The sequence below is a fragment of the Pseudoliparis swirei genome, chromosome 23 (genome assembly GCF_029220125.1).
Source record: "Pseudoliparis swirei isolate HS2019 ecotype Mariana Trench chromosome 23, NWPU_hadal_v1, whole genome shotgun sequence".
Classification (NCBI taxonomy): Eukaryota; Metazoa; Chordata; class Actinopteri; order Perciformes; family Liparidae; genus Pseudoliparis; species Pseudoliparis swirei.
The window spans coordinates 3782969-3799861 of NC_079410.1; the positions used below are offsets into that span (position 1 = coordinate 3782969).

Consider the following 16893-nt stretch of genomic DNA (forward strand, 5'->3'; position numbering starts at 1 on the left):
TCTGAGCTCTGGCGCCACCTGGTGGTCAAAGCGTTTGGTGGGATTCACGGAAGTCCTCAACAAGCACCTTCATAACTTCAAACACAGACCATAACAATCACCTTTTTATACAAAATGTTATTCCTTAAAGGGTTACGCTTGTTTTAACAAAAAACTACGCTACCCACAATGCACTGCGAACTGTAAATAGGAAACGTCTGTCTGGCGCGCCGGATGTTAGAAGCTTGTAATCAGCGGTAACTTCAATTAACGTTAATAAGGCTTTTTAAAATGTAATGATAAATGACGTCACCGTAACGCGAACGCGCCCCGGGTGGCTGCCAATGGCGACCGGAGACGCTTTATCCTGTTTTAGCCCACAATGCACCGCGAACTGTAAACAGGAAGTGGCTGTCGGCGCGCCGGATGTGAGTAGCTCGTATTCAGCGGTAACTTCAAGCAACGGTTAACGAGGCTAAATTACGTCACGGCAACGCGCACGCGCCCCGTGGCTGCCAATGGCGACGGGAGACGCTTAATCCGGTTTATCTGGGGGTTATTTACATTAGCTAGCTAGCCGCTACGGAGAGAGATTTGGGAAATGGTGAGTGAAACCGACGCTCGTGCCAACGTTTTCATGATTTATCGACGTCACACTGGTGTTTTAAATCACATGCAATGTAACCCGGATGTAACATATCTCTGTATATTTACGCCGTTGCAGGCTGCAAAGAAGGGAAAACCACCTAAAAGTAAGTTCTTCAAGTGTTGTTGTTGTGGTTTTTCTTACTGTATTATTATTGTAGCAGAGAAAATCTACATCCAAGTACTTAAAATCAGGCTAAAAAATGCTATTCATACAGAATAACATGCATCTGGGGGGTGATATGTGGTGTTAATGCTCAAATATTGTGGATAATATGGTTTTCCCAAGGTTCACCTGGAGATGACGCTTTGCTCGACAGCATATTTGATGATACAAGTAAATAAGAATTTCACCAATCAGACTTATTATTGTATTATCACTGGGAGAGTTCGTAATACGCGTAACGATATTCCCTTTTTTAACAATTCACTCCCCAGAACTCCCAGTGAGGGGAAAAGCGACTCGCAGTGGACCTTTAACTCGGTGAGACGGAGGAGTCAAAAGAGCTACACGCCACCGATTTTAAATCAGAACTGTTTGCGAGTTGTTGTTGTTGTTGTTTTTCTTCTTCTCCAGCACGTCTGCCACTGATAACATCTTCAGTATGCTAGCAGAGCAGGTGAAGAAGGACGGGGACGCTGAGGTATGTCGACAAGAGATGGGGAAGAGATACGCTCAGTCTTATATTTATCTCTTTGTTGTTATTTTCTTGTTTTTTCGTCCAGGACTCTGACGTCTCAGCAGCGGACCCCGGCGACATCCTGAAGAACATGAAGGCAGGCCGTTATAAACCGTGTAAAAGATAAAGCTCAGCTTTGTAGTCGTCTGCACTTTTGTTTATTTTCCGTCTCTTTGTCCAGGACATCGACGACATGGACGCCGACCTGTTTGCGTTGAAGAAAAAGCCCAGTTCAGCTCAGGCACCCACAAAGAAAGACTCGTCCACCTCGGAGAGTAAAGCGAAACCGGACGCAGCAGGTAACTCTTTATTCTCACATTATTCGCAGCTTTTGAAGTTTGCGTTAATAGCACCAATCGGAGGACGCCGTGTCTCCTCCCTGCAGGTGAAGCCGCCGCCAGGAAGCCAAACTCTGCACCCTCGTCCACGGCGCAGAACTACAGGAAGTTCATCGTCTCAGGTGAGCGAGCCCCCCCGACCCGTTGAGAAAAGGTGTTTCCAATATTCTGTCCAACCCTGTTTTCTATATATATGAAGACAAATAAAATGATAAATGTAAAGAGTGTGATTCCCTCTGTAGATCTGGACGACGACCCTCTGGCTGATCTACTCGATGACCTTCTTCCGGATGAACCCAAACCCAGAGTACAGTCGGCCAAGCCCGAAGCGCCTCCTTCAGCATCCCCCAAACTAAAGAGTGAGACATGGGAGCCGTAAAGCGATTAAACAAGCATATACAGGACGCGCGTGTGTGTGTTTTATGTGTTCTTTGTTCATCAGCTAAGGCGGCGGCAAAAAAACCAAGCGGCCTCACGTTCGATGACGATAAGGACGATTTAATGGACGCGCTGGGATTCGACAGCGATAAAAACAAACTCAAGAAAAAAGAGGCGGGGCTTTGGCCCAACGCGGAGAGGTAACGGCGCTCTGTCGTTCTCATTATTTATAACATTCGATGATAAATCATGACTGCCGTAGTGCTTTTGGGCTGCAAAACAAACAGTGTTTAAAGAATCACTTTGAGCAACTCTCACTGCCTTCGTCTCCTAAAGTATGTCTCCTTCTGTCTGCTTGTGGCCTCCTTCCCCTCAGGAGTGAGGCCCCTCAGAGGCCTCGCACCAAACTCGACGAGATCCTGGAGAGTTTGACGTCGCCTCGGCTTCTGGAGCGACCTCCGACGGGCGAGAGGAAGGAGCAGCAGCCCGAGAGGAGCGCCGCCTCCAGAGGTGACGAGAGCCTCGTATCGCTTTAAAAACAACAACAACAACAACAAAAGATTAAATGTTTAAAACGCTCATTTTGTTCCCATCCGTCAGAACCAATTTTAGAAGACGACCTCACGTTCGGCTCCTATCAGCCCACCCTGGGGTCCACGCCTGAGGGGCGCCAGTCCCGCAGACAGTCAGTCAGGTGTGTGTGTGTGTGTGAGTGTGTGTGTGTGTGTGTAAGCGTCGGAAGTACACCAGGGCAAAGGGCAAAACTGCCCGAAAGAAATATAATGTTGCCCCTGATGTCACTAGGAGAGGAAAAAAGTGCCCCCATAATTTAGATAATTTAAATCTATCTGTGTTGCCTGAGCTAGGTTGGTACACACACAAAAATCAGTACATTTTAAATGATAAAAAAACAAAGAAATAAGTTCTAATTGTTAATAGTTATAAAAAATTAAAAAAACAATAAATAACCACAAAGAAATAAGAAAAAACTAATATGATTGTCTGATTTATGTTTTCTGTTTTATTTTTTGTTAAAAAAATTCTAAGAAAACCCTTTGAATCTGTTCACTACTGCCTAATAGTCTTATTATTGCCTAATAGTCTTATTATTGCCATTTTTATGACAATTGCTCATGTACTATAAGCCTAAATAAGTGGATTTCAGTCTGGGTAAAGAAATACCCCCTAAAAAATATGTAAATTTCATACACTGGTGTGTGTGTGTGTGTGTCAGTGTGTGTGTGTGTGTGGCTCTGAACTTCAGATTCTCTGTCTCTCGTCTTCAGGTTCTCCACGGAGGACAGCGGCCCCTCGACCCCGGAGAAGAAACCCAAACCCGTCACCCCGACCCGGCAGCGCACCTCGGCCGACTGGCTCGGCCTGAAGAAACACGACGACCGCACCTTCCTCGCGGCGGGCGCCGAAGAACCCAGAGCCTCCGCGGGGTCTCCCAAGGCTCCGTCCTCCCCCTCCCTGACCGGAGGTCCTGCCTCCAGCCACAACACCACCAAACACACCAAGCTAGAGGCTCCTAAAGAGCAGAGAGAGGAGGAGGAGGAGGAGGAGGATGATGAAGATGACTGGTTAGCAGGAGCGCTGAGCAGGAAGAAGGCTCAGTCACAAACATCCAAGCGGGACTCTTCAGGCCCGGGAGAGGAGCTGGACCTGGAGCCGCCTGTTAGGTAAAGAGAGAACACACGATGGCAGCAGCAGCTCGGTTCTGGTTCTGGTTCTGATCCATACGCTCTGGTTTTCAGCCGACCGGCTCCGGGAGGCCGAGAGGACTCCAGGTGAGATGTTCTGTCCCGGGAACCCGTGAGCAGCGTCAGCTGAAGTGCTCCAGCTCTTATTCTGCCGTTCTCTCGTTGCGGTTCTGTGCAGCAGCGTTGTTCTGGGGCGGCCCGGCCCGGCGGCTCACTCCTCGGTCGTCAGGGAGACGAGCCAGCGGCGAGGTATTGACCACGGTGATTACATTCACTCGTAAAGAAATGGAGGACGAGGTCATCGGCTCACGTTCTGCTCCTCAGGCGCCGGCGCTGCTCGCCCCGCCTCTCCTTTCCTTACACCCACCAGCCAGCTCCGCCTCCCCTCCACCTTAATCTGCCCGGCAACCGCTAAAGTCGACCTCGGGCAAACTCTACATGTGTCTCACCCCTCAGATTCCCCATCTCCTCCTCTTCTGACTGGTCCCTCGCCAGTCTCTGCTGCTGCTGGCGTTAGCCCCGCCCACCCCCACCGCCTACCCAGAGTGCATCAGGCTCCGGACGAACACCTGCAGCGGGCAAACCCAACGCCGAACACGTCACCCGGCCAACAACAGGTATTCGCGCTTCCCTGCGTCGCGATTGGCCGATCCTCTTGAATCCGTCCTCAACCCGCCCCTCTCCTTTCAGGCGACCCTCTCCGCCGACGGCCTGCAGCAGCTGCTTCTGCAACAGCAGGTGGGGAACACGACCGGCCTCCATTTTGTTTTAAAGATTGATTCCAGGTGTAAAGGCGGGAGAGGGGGGGGCGGTTTGTTCTTGACTCCTCGTTTCCTCTCCCCTCACAGATGACGCAATCTCAGTTTCTGGGTCTCGGGGGCGTCGCTTTGGATTCAAGACTCAAAGAGAGAGAGCGGCCCCCCGGAGAGCGTCACGCGTCACCGGCTCGCCTCATCCAGCTGGAGGGACAGGTACCCCCCCCCCCCCAACAAAAACAAATCCCCCTTTTTCATGCACAAACTCCTCCTTCGTGTCACGTGTCCAGGTGAGGAGTCTGCAGCTGGAGCGAGAGCAAAGCCAGATGTTGCTGGAGAGCGTCCAGCAGAGGCATCGAGAGGACGTGGAGCTGATGGAGAACGCACACAAGTAACACACACACACACACACACACAGAGACAGAAACACACACTCACAGACACACAAAGACACATACACACACATACAGACATAAACACACACACACACACAGACAGAAACACACACACAGAGACAGAAACACACACTCACAGACACACAAAGACACACACACACACACATACAGACATAAACACACACACACACAGACAGAAACACACAGAGACAGAAACACACACACTCACAGACACACACACACAGACAAACACACACACACACACACACAGAAACACACACACAGAGACAGAAACACACACTCAGACACACACACAAAGACACACGCACACACTTACAGACATAAACACACACACAGAAACACACAGAGACAGAAACACACACACTCACAGACACACAAGACACACACACACACACACACAACACACACAACACACACAAGACACACAACACACACAAAGACACACAAGACACACAACACACACAAGACACACAACACACACAAGACACACAACACACACAAGACACACACACAAGACACACACACACACACACAAAGACACACACAAAGACACGTACACACACACACACACACACACACACACACACAAAGACACACACACAAAGACACACACACACACACACAAAGACACACACACACACACAAAGACACACACACAAAGACACACACACAAAGACACACACAAAGACACACACAAAGACACACACACACAAAGACACACACACGCTCACACACCTACACATGCAGAAACACACACAAAGACACACACACACTAACACACATACAAAGACACACACACTCACTCTCACACACACTCACTCACCCACAAAGACACACACACGCTCACACACCTACACACACAGAAACACACTCGCACTCACACACACACACACACAGATGTGCGCCACCGAGTGTGTGTGTTTGCGTGTAAGGTGCATTACCGTTGCTCGCCTCCAGGGCCCGCGTGAAGCTGCTGGAGGCCGCGGCGGCCCAGACGGCGGCGCAGGCGGCGAAGGAGCGCGACGACCTGGCGGAGCGTCTGTCCGCCGCCGCGCGGTCGGCGGAGCGCGAGCGCGGCGAGCTGCTGACTCAGCACCAACGCAGACTGGAGAAGGCCCAGCAGGACCGGGACCGCGAGGTGGAGCGGCTGGCGGACCTGCAGAGGTAGAGCGGCGCCGGGAGGGAGATCGAGAAACTCCTCGAAGGAACAGCGATGTGATGAGTTCATGAGCGGGGTCCACACGCCGGTTCTGTCTGTCCAGGAAGTCCATCTCGGAGATGAAGAAGGACCACGAGGACCAGGTCCGCCGGCTGAAGAGGTTGAAGGACGAGGAGATCGACGCCGTGACGAGCGCCACGGCCCAGACCCGGTGAGGAGAGAACGAGGCGGCAGCAGCTTCTCCACCGATTGATGTCTCCATTATACTCCTGGAAACACCGGGAATATATTCTGGTCTGTTCGGAATGTGGCAAGAAAACAACAACAACAACACCATTTTTAAAATGTCCCCACTGTGGGACGAATAAAGGAATATTATATCATATCTTAACAACAACAACAACAGGGTGTTTTGGTTTTACTTTAACATATTTTTTAAGCACTGACCAAACAATCTCGGTCAGAATGTCAGTGATTCTTTCACTTTTTTAACAGATACTCTGTGTGTTTGTGTTTGTGTTTGTTTGTGTGTGTTTGTTTCCCAGGTCTCTGACGGTGGTGATGGAGCAGATGGAGCAGTTCTCCTCTCGGCTCGGGGACCTTTCCTCTCGGGTGGAGAGCTCACACGAGAACACGACTCACGGCCTGGAGAGAGGAGCCAAGCACCGAGACGAGCAGCTACGAAGTACGACACACACACATATGCACGCACACACACACACACGGATCAAACACGCACACACACACACAAACGAGCACACACGAGCACACAGACACACACACACATGCGCACACACACACGGATCAAACACGCACACACAAACGAGCACTCGCACACAGACACAACCACAAACAGACACACACACACACACACAAGCACTCGCACACAGACACAACCACAAACAGACACACACACATACACAGACACACACACTCACTCAAACACACACACCAGCACTCACACACACGGGTCGAGATGAAAGCTGGCGGTCGCCTGAAGGTCGTTGTCTCAGTGATGCAGGAGCGTCTGGCGCAGCAGCAGACGGCCACGGAGGAGGAGCGCTCGCGCCTCAAGGAGATCGTCTCCAGGATGGACACGCAGCTCCACGAGCAGCAGAGGCAGCTGGAGAAGGTCACGGGTCAACTCAAAGAACACCTGCATGTGCTGCAGCAGAACACCACAAGTGCACAACACTGATTTGCTGCTGTTGTTGTTGTTGTTGTATCTCCCTCTAGGAGCGCTGGAAGATGACGGCGGAGCAGGCCAAGGCGGAGTCGACCCAGAGGGGCCTGGAGGGCGAGCGGCACGCCCTCAGCCTGCAGGTCACCATGGAGAGGGAGGAGCTGGAGAGAGCCAAGGTGGGCCGGGTGGAGCAACCACGTCTACTGCGTCCAGACCCCCCCCCTCCCCCCTCCTCACCTCCATTGTCCCACCAGAGTGCCCTGCTGGAGGAGCAGAAGTCGGTGATGCAGCACTGTGCCGAGGAGCGGAGGAAGCTGGCGGCCGACTGGGCGCACTTCCACAGCCTGGAGAAGCAGCGGCACGAGAGGGCGGAGCGCGAGGCCGGCAGCCTCCTGGAGAGGAGAGAGGGCTCCATCCTCAGCCTGGCTCAGGTGGGCTCCCCTCACATTACGGGGGGGGGGGGGGCATTTTGTTTGGGACACACCCTCTTCTTCACCTTCCGGTTGTAGGACCAGGCCGACTTGAAGCTCCGCGCCGCGGAGCTGAAGCTGAAGGAGGCGGCGGCGGCACAAGAGCGAGAGACTCTGGAACGACTCCGAGAAGAGCTGGAGAGAGAGAAGGAGAGGGTGAGCGGCGCGGCCGCCAGGCTGAAGACCAGAGCCCAGGAGGTGGAGGCCTTCAGCGAGGTAACCACACACACACACACACACAGCGGTGGGATGCCCGAGTACCGACTGTTTTCTTTGTTTTTTTGCAGCTCGCCGCGGAGAAGCACGCGGAGGGAGAAGCAGCGCTGCGGGAGGCGAAGCGGGTGGAGGCGGAGCACCGGGCGAGGCTGGGGAACATCCACGCCCAGACGGAGCGGCTGCGGCAGCAGGAGCAGCGGCTGCTTCAGGTGCGTCCGTCACTCGGGACGTTGTGCAGATCGGGGGAGGGCGCGCGGCGTAAAACCCGACCGGTGTTGTTACAGGAGCGGACGCGGCTAAGTCGCCTGCAGGAGGACACGGGGAGGCGGAGCCGGAGCGCTCCGATGACCTCGCTGCCGCAGGTGTTAACGAGCGCCTCGCCAGGTGAGGGACGTTCTGCCGTCGGCAATGAAGACGTCGGATGAATTGCATAACGCGGTGATGTCGTCCATAGATGCAGGTTCGGCGTTGACGTATCCCGAGCCGAGCGTTCCCCCCCCGACGAGCTCTCAGGCGATGGCTCTGCAGGCTAGTCTGGCTCTGTGGAAGTACACGGCCGAAAAGGTAACGCCCACTTTCATAGTGTGATGTTAAACTCTGGGTTTGCAGTTGAACATTGAGGATTAAAAGATGGAACATAAACACATGAAAGCTGTTAGACGGCTTCATGGAAACATGTAATTTAGCTAAGTGGTTTGACTGAGCGCCTGGAAGACATTAAGAGTAGAAAGTGCAAAACTCCAGCTTAGTGACGTTGCAGCAACATGTTCCCAGTCTCAAGGACACCATGTCGAGCCCTGAGACTCTGCAGGGTGTGAATCTCATTTTGAGCGTGGGGCCTCTTCAGCATCATGGCCGGTTGTATAAGCTACTCCCAAAATAAGTTGTAAATAAATTAGCATTTCATTAGTTTGTGTAGAAATATTACATACATTTCTATAAAAAAATCCATTCAATTGGAAACCTTCAAAATAAAAGCATGGATATTTTTCTTAATTACATAAGGTGATTGTGTCTTAAGCAGTCAGGGGCCACATGACTGTTTAAGGCATTAAGATCGAGGCACATCAGGTCTAGCAACTCCAAATTTAGTGAGAGCTGTGAAGACTTTAAGCAAGCCAAGTTTTGCATTTCTACTCCATGCTAGACAAATGCAAACATGGCTGCACTCATTTTGAGGTCTCTACTTCTCTTCTCCCTCAGGACCGTGAATACCTCCAAGAGGAACAGATCTTCTTAGAGAACTTGAAGAAATCACACAGAGCGGCTTTACACACAGAGTCACCGTCATGGTGTTAGTAGGATTTAAGTGTCATGTGTAAACATCAGGAATAAATTCACACACCAGTTTACTTGCCATGATATTTATTTAGGAATACATTTCAGTCATTGAACGCTGCAAATTTGTGTTTTACATTTTAAATAAACATGTTTTAGTTAAACGGTCTTCTCTCTTCTTTACAACAGTTCAACATTGTATTAAAGACAGTTTAAACAAATCTACTCCAGATTACAGTGGAGTCAGATCAGTCCACCTCTGCATCTGCAAATTAAGAAAAAGAGGATTAACACCTTTAAAACAGAAACTGAATAAAGTGCATCTGCAGTCAAGCCTCAGGTTACCATGACTCATCACTTAAATTCAGACAGGGATAACTTTATCATCACTGGCTTGACGCGAATCAGGCTTCAGTGTCGCTGCGTGTACCTGATGAACTGGTCAGCCCAGGTGTCCTGACCTACGACCTCTGGTAGCAGCTCGTTACATCCTGTAAAAGAGAAATCATACATCATGGTTATTTTAAGGGATTATATTAGGAAGGAGCAAACGTTCAGACGGCAGGTCTCAGAACAGCTTTCTAGCGTCAGTTATCGCATCGGACGGCACTTCCTATGCAGCAGTTTTCATCACTGAACACGCAATGTGGATCTGAGAGGGGGGAGTCACATGGTACACACCTCATCAACAGGACTCCTCGAGGGGGGGGGCAGACCTGTGAAGTAAGGAGACATTTGGTGAATGCCGGTTTGGCAGCAGGAGCACATGACTCCACCCACACACCAGGTCTGCAGCTTGTCAGATACCATTTTTATCAACATGTTTTTTCAGACAGGGATAACAGTATCATCACATGAACTGCAGTCAGCAATAAATTTAGTAATAAACTATTTAAAAAGTCAGCTTTACCTTTCATTGTGTTAAACTAGCTGTTAGCCTAGCACACTAAAGGTCTGTCTTGACCGCTTCCCTAAGCTACTGTTGCTATGGACACCAAGCTTTCAGTTAAGGTGCGTTCAACTGCAGCGCAAAAAAAATAATGAATTATTCTTGCTTATATTTTGAGCGTCTTTCTTTTTCAAACAAATTGAGCTTAAATGAAGATGAGACTATAAAAAATTTCCATGATTTTTTTCCTACGGACTTTTCCAGATAAATTTCAATTGCTTTTCCACGACGGTCCGAGCCCTGAATTAACTTCAGCGTGGCCACATTTACCTGATCAACTGGTCTCTGTACCCAGGTGTCCTCTGGGACATCATGCGCAGCAGCTCGTTACATCCTGTAAAAGGAGAGAGATCATACATCCAAGTCAGTTTTAAGAGTTTGGATTATAAACGAGCAAACGTTCAGACAGCAGGTCTCAGAACAGCTTTCCAACGTCAGTTATCGCATCAGACGGCACTTCCTATGCAGCAGTTTTCATCACTGAACATGTAACTTGGATCGGGGGGGGGGTCACGTGGTACACACCTTAACACAGGACTCCTGTGGGGTGGGGGACCAGACAACGCCTTGACCTGTGATGCAAGAATACATTTGGTGAATGCCGGTTCAGCAGGAGGAGCACATGACTCCACACACACCTCAGGTCTGCAGCTTGTCAGATACCATTGTTATCAACATGTTTTCAGACAGGGATAACAGAATCATCACGAGAACTGCAGTCAGCAATAAATAAACATATTGTAATAAAACACCATTTAAAAAAATGTCAGCGTTATATTTTATTGTGTTAAACTAGCCGTTAGCTTAGCTCACTTCCCTGAGCTACTGTTGCTATGGCCACAACACTTTCCAGTTAGGTGCGTTCACTTGCAGCACAGGAAAAAATAAATAACTTATGCCTGCTTATATTTTTAGCATATTTCTTTTAAAAACGGATTTCTAACTGGGCATAAATTAACATGCGACTATAAAAAATGGACATTTGTTATAGTCTCATGTTGGCTTAATTATTTTTAAAGAATTTTCCAGGTTTCCCATCAGCTTGTGAACCCTGAATCGGCTTCAGTGTGGCCATATTTACCTGATCTCCCAGTCTCTGTACCCAGGTGTCCTCTGGTACATCATGCGCATCATCTCGTTAAATCCTATAAAACCATACATCTAGATTATTTTAAGATTTAGGATTATAAACGAGCTAACGGTTCAGACGGCAGGTCTCAGAACAGCTTTCCAACGTCAGTTATCGCATCAGACGGCACTTCCTATGCAGCAGTTTTCATCACTGAACACGCAACGTTCATCCCGAGAGGGGGTCACGTGGTACACACCTTCTCAACGGCTGCCTCACGCGCAGTCAAGCCGGGACGACGGCCGGACCTGTGACGTAGGAGACTAACGGTCAATAATGGCTCGGTCCCAGGACCACGTGACTCCACACATCAGCAGCTTGTCAGATACCATTTTTATCAACATGTTTTTTCAGACAGGGATAATAGAAATATCACGTGAACTGCACACACCATATATATTGTAATAAACAATTTAAAAAGATGTACCCGTCATTGTGTTAAGCTCCGCCATGTTGGACGATGCCGCAGCGGCTCTGGCCCAGCAGTGGTCTTCCTCCACGTGTTAGCCTAGCTCACAGCTAGCTCACCCCTCCACATGTGACCGGCTTCTACACTTTTCGAGCGCATGATGAAGTCTCGTTCGCTCCTCGGGAGGTGTGAAGTTACCTGTTCACGGCGGCTCGGCGACAGAAAACGTCTCAATAAGACGCGAACGCATTTTAAGGCGTGCGAGCTGCGTGTCTGGAGAGCTCGCGCTGCTCACGTCCTCCCAGGAGCCAACGGAAGAGGAGCAAGGACCGAAGTCTCGCGTGATGAAGCTTTTATAGGTTGGTGACGTCACATCCCACGTGATTACCGACTGGGTGGTGCTAAAAGTTTGGGAGGAAGCAGTAGGCTACGATTCCATAAATCGATAAGGTACTCAATGCTAATTTATATATTTTACAACTATTTATAATAAAGATTATATAGATTATTGTAAATACTGTTAATAACATTTAAAAAATAGGTTTACAAGACCGGAATGAGCAGTTGTGTAATTCCGACTTTACTAATGGGAAATGTTATGAATATGAGGTCAGATGTCAATAATACACACAATTGAAGAGATTAATTCGGATTATATGTTTGTGTGTGTTTTTATTGCTCCACGTGACTTGGCATACACATACAGGAATTACAGTATATGATGATAATTGGGAATACATTCAACAAGTCGTTTTAAAATCTCTACCCGGAGGACATTTAGGGGACACATTTAAAAGACGAATTATTAGATGGGAAAAAAATTATTATGATTCGCGTGGAATTCATTTATTTTATTATTAAGAGAAACGTCTTCAGTGTATTCATGAATCACATGCAGACTTTATCGTCGTCTTGAATGCAAAAAGCTCAGTTGAGGTTCCTTTGCTCAATAATATAATAATTATAATAATATATTTCAAGCCATAAAGCATTTTGAAAAATCTGAATCTTTTATCAGATATATTATAGATTCCCATCATGACTATTGTCAAATGGAAATGAATATTCAATCTATGCAGAGAAGATTGTTTACTCTATAGCTTCCACTGCATGAGATTATCCTGCAAATAAATATCTAATGACATTTCAGGGAGTGAAATACATCAGATTACAAAGTTCACATTTTAAATGATAAGACCATGGCCTCCAATAGGTCAGGTTTAAATGCTGCGTGTTGTGGAGACGGAGGTCAGGCGGCTGCTGCTCCTTCGCTGCGGTTCCCTCCTCCGGTCACTAGGGAGAGACTCTGAACCAGAGAGCCGCCGCCATCCTCTTCGTCTCGTTCCACAGCGGCGCTGACGCCCGGAGAGCAGAGAGTCTGCAGCCGCCATCCACACACCGGACCCTCTGTCTCTCTCTCCCTCTCTCTCCCCCTCTCTCTCTCTCCGCCCCGGGATGGATAACTCCTTACCGGACCTATCCCGCGTCCTCTACGGGGAGTTCACCGACGCGCTCCACGACGGGGTCCGGTACTCGGTGAGCTTGACTGAGAGCGCCCTGACGGTCCAGAGGATCTGCGCGTCGCCCTGTCGCGCGAAGGTGGCGTTCGACCTGTGAGGTGGAGGAGGTGGTGGAGGTGGAGGAGGAGGCGAAGGGCCGGGCGACGCGGACGTCGGCGCCTACTTCACAGCCTACTTCTACCCGTTCAGGAGGCGCTGGATGAGCGCCGGCGTGGCGCGGCAGTGGGTGGAGCGGCGCTTTCGGGTCGCGGCGGTCCAGGAGGACCCGGTGGCCAACCTGCGGGAGGCGGAGAGGTGGGCGCGCGCTATCAGAGACGCCTCCGCGCGGCGGGCGCCCCGCAGAGCCGGTGAGGAGAACCTTAGAACACATAAAGGAAGGAGGTTATGACAAATGATTTTTAATGTTTCATTTAGTTTTTAACAACAAAACTCCTTACAAGTTAGAGGAAGCTGCACACACCACCGACACACACACACACACACACGCACACGCACACGCACACGCACACGTTTTGCCGGGCGGCTGATCCGCTGAGTAGCTAATGTGACGTGTTTGGCCTCAAAAGGGGAATTGAATCTCTTTTCTGCCTGATTCTCCCTAATCCCACCCCAGAGGCCGTCAGTGAAGGCAGCACGCCTCTCTCTCTGCCCTTGTTGTCGAGTGTGACCTCTAAATGTTCTGCTGAGTCTCTTCTCTCTCTCCGTTCTCAGAGCACCAGAACCATGCGCAGGAGCTGGTGAGGCAGGCGGACCTGTGCAGTGGGACGCCCTGGTGATCATGTCTGGGGACGGGCTGCTGTTTGAGGTGCTCTGACCTTTGACCCCGGCCTACTGCGTTTGTATTGTTATTATTTTAAATGTCAGAAAAGGCCTCAAAAAAGTAAATGTTATAAAATTCTGGTAAATTATATAAAAATTCTATTTATAAAAAATAAAAAAAGTATTACATTTTTCAGAAAAAGCCCCCCCCCAAAAAGTAATACAATGCTGGTAAATTATATAAAGTTTCAATTTCTTTACATTAAAAAAAAGAAAATTCAGAAAGGCCCCCCCAAAAATGTGAATTGTAATAAAATTCTTGTAAATTATCTAAAGTTTCTATTTTTTTCCTTTTTCTTACATTTTTCAGAAAAAGCCCCAAAAAAGTAATACAATGCTGGTAAAATATATAGTTTCAATTTCTGTACATTATCTTATATTTTTTTCAGAAAAGCCTCCCCAAAAACGGAAATTTTTATAAAATTCTGATTGATTATATAAAGTTTCTATTTATATTAATTATTATGTTTTTTAAAACATTTTTCAGAAAAAGGCCCCAAAAAAAGTAAATTATAATAAAACTCTTTTAAATGTTCTGGATAAAAAATAAATAAATTATGGACGATATATAAACATATACAGTGCACTATGCGTCATATTATGAAAATGTCCAATCTATCGACACCTTCTGATTTCCTCAGGTGATCAACGGCCTGATGGAGCGTGCAGACTGGCAGCAGGCCATCCGGACCCCTCTGGGGGTCCTCCCGGGGGGCTCGGGCAACGCGCTGGCCGCCTCCGTCCACCACTACTCACAGTAAGTCCATTAAGGAGTCATTTAAATGCACAGACCTTAAATAAAAGAAGAACGATTCATCTACTTGTGGGTGTCACTCTGTCCGTGACTCAGAGGAGTGACGTCATGGCGTTTAGAAACGTCCTCATTATGAGAGATTTACAGTTTCTTGGTGAACTTCGAACATAATAAAAAGTGTTTTTGAGGTTCTGAAGTGAAACCGCCGCCGCGTGGTACTTCGCTTGTGACGGGCGCGACCTTCTCTCAGGTCGCCGCCGGCGTGGAACGAGGAGCTGCGGCTTCCTGCTGTGCAAAGGTCTGGTTCATCAGTGCCCCCCCTCCCTCCCCCCCTCCCTCCCCCTCGAGTGTTGACAGGTTCAATTCAATTCAATTCAGTTTATTTGTATAGCCCAATTTCACAAATTACAAATTTGTCTCGGAGTGCTTTACAATCTGGACACATAGACATCCCTGCCCCAAAACCTCACATCGGACCAGGAAAAACTCCCAAATAACCCTTCAGGGGGAAAAAAAGGGAAGAACCCTTCAGGAGAGAACAGAGGAGGATCCCTCTCCAGGATGGACAGATGCAATAATGGGGTTCAAAGAAATGCTGATTATGAGCTCCATCGCTGTCAACGCAGCAATAAGAAGATTATCTTTCTGGAGCTTGTGAAGGAAGGAAGGAAGGAAGGAAGGTGGCTTCAGGCGCTGTCGTTTCTTTCTCCCTGTGGGCGATATATGACGTGATGGATATTGCTTTATAGCTTAAAACTTGATTAATATATATATATATTTTAGGCCTTTCTGTGCACCATGGACCACCTGCAGGAAGCACAATGTAAACAGAAACAGGTGTTCCTCCTCCTCCTCCTCTTCCTCCTAATCCTCATCAGAAACACCTGCAGAAAACACATTTTGTGCAAAAGAAAAAAGAAGAACAGTATATACATTTTTATACATTGTGCAGAAGCAGAACGAACAACAATCTCCACGGTGCTCTGAGCGCGCGGTCACGAGCTGCAGGGGCGCGCGCACATTGCTCATTGCTAAATGTATGAACGTGAGCATCTCACGAGGGTGGAGATAAGCGATATGCAAACGCCTCGTCACGGCTGCAGACGTCTGGAGGGAGGAGGAGGGGGAGGGGCGCCCCCTGCTGGACTGTCCTGAGATCTACACCCTCATGCCCCCGCTTCTCATACAGGTGGATTAATGTAGAAACAGCTGCAAATCATATTCAACTAGAACGGCCACTCGTAGAGCGCATACCTTCGCATATCACAAGATTGGGCATCGAATTATGAACATGTTGGCATAAGTTGCATGCCAATTGGATAAAATTTGACCGTGCTATGGTAAAAAGAAGATTTTGACCTTTTCATGACCTTGACCTTGACCTTTGACCCGATCGATCCCAACATCTAATCAAATGGTCCCCGGATAACCAATCATCCCACCAAATGTCATGCGATTCGGTTAAAAACTTTTTTTGTTACGCGAATAACAGCATACAAATAAATAAATACACAGCGATCAAAACATAACCTTCCGCATTTTCAATGCGAAGGTAATGAGCATCTTGTCGCACTGCTGATGACGTCATGGTGCTGTCCTGTTATTCCACTGGCTGCTTTAGTGTTGATGCTTTTTGTCAACACTCTCATTTATTTTATAAACGAGTTGAAAAAGTTGTGTCACAGACTTGAAGTGAGAACTGTTGTTTATTGCTCTGATATGAACTCAGGAGATCAGGGGACTCACGTGATATGGTTGAATATGGTAAGAATAATAATAATAACAATAATAATAACAATAATAATAATGTCAATCGCGTGCCACGCATTGCAGCTTTTCACTTTGAAGTGCAAATAAGGAAACAATCAAAGTTTCTCCAGAGTGCCTTAAACCTTTACCCAAGACAGCCGATAGGTGGCGCACAGATATACACAATGACGCGGATTCTTCAACACATGAACCACTCACCTGTGTGAAGGACGGCTCACTTCATCCGGGATACCAGACAAAGGGGTCAACAGGTAGGCTATTCCTCATCTGCTTTTATGTTATTTTTTGTTTATAGAGTTTTTTTTAAAGATCAATAAATATTCATATGGAAACGTAGTGGCTT

At 48.3% G+C, this 16893-nt stretch overlaps 1 protein-coding gene, 1 long non-coding RNA gene, 4 other non-coding genes and 1 pseudogene across 6 annotated transcripts; 2 read left to right on the top strand and 5 right to left on the bottom strand.

The window, feature by feature from the left end:
- Window positions 1-402: 402 nt before the first annotated feature.
- LOC130188921 (fas-binding factor 1-like) lies at window positions 403-9364 on the top strand. The gene is made up of 30 exons (XM_056407485.1): window positions 403-583; window positions 704-731; window positions 914-961; window positions 1063-1108; window positions 1202-1268; window positions 1351-1401; window positions 1486-1603; window positions 1690-1764; window positions 1885-2001; window positions 2085-2220; window positions 2397-2530; window positions 2621-2714; window positions 3307-3702; window positions 3778-3810; window positions 3902-3984; window positions 4180-4340; window positions 4414-4461; window positions 4572-4694; window positions 4769-4869; window positions 5852-6058; window positions 6157-6264; window positions 6599-6738; window positions 7067-7185; window positions 7290-7412; window positions 7491-7667; window positions 7746-7922; window positions 7994-8131; window positions 8207-8306; window positions 8377-8486; window positions 9126-9364. Exons 1-30 carry the CDS (start codon window positions 581-583, stop codon window positions 9219-9221), a joined length of 3357 nt encoding a protein of 1118 aa, XP_056263460.1. The 5' UTR covers window positions 403-580; the 3' UTR covers window positions 9222-9364.
- Window positions 9271-11998, bottom strand: LOC130188922 (uncharacterized). Its single transcript, XR_008830679.1, has 8 exons — window positions 11706-11998; window positions 11478-11526; window positions 11231-11294; window positions 10675-10721; window positions 10420-10483; window positions 9882-9916; window positions 9631-9691; window positions 9271-9465 (listed from the first exon to the last, which is right to left on the bottom strand). It is a non-coding gene; the product is annotated as an uncharacterized LOC130188922 (long non-coding RNA).
- LOC130189408 (small nucleolar RNA R38) lies at window positions 9530-9598 on the bottom strand. The gene has a single exon (XR_008830788.1). It is a non-coding gene; the product is annotated as a small nucleolar RNA R38 (small nucleolar RNA).
- LOC130189409 (small nucleolar RNA SNORD49) lies at window positions 9767-9838 on the bottom strand. The gene has a single exon (XR_008830789.1). It is a non-coding gene; the product is annotated as a small nucleolar RNA SNORD49 (small nucleolar RNA).
- On the bottom strand, window positions 10563-10634 carry LOC130189410 (small nucleolar RNA SNORD49). Its single transcript, XR_008830790.1, has one exon. It is a non-coding gene; the product is annotated as a small nucleolar RNA SNORD49 (small nucleolar RNA).
- LOC130189411 (small nucleolar RNA SNORD49) lies at window positions 11365-11436 on the bottom strand. The gene has a single exon (XR_008830791.1). It is a non-coding gene; the product is annotated as a small nucleolar RNA SNORD49 (small nucleolar RNA).
- A 1144-nt stretch (window positions 11999-13142) lies between the features above and the next one.
- Window positions 13143-15134, top strand: LOC130188470 (sphingosine kinase 2-like; annotated as a pseudogene).
- Window positions 15135-16893: the final 1759 nt, after the last annotated feature.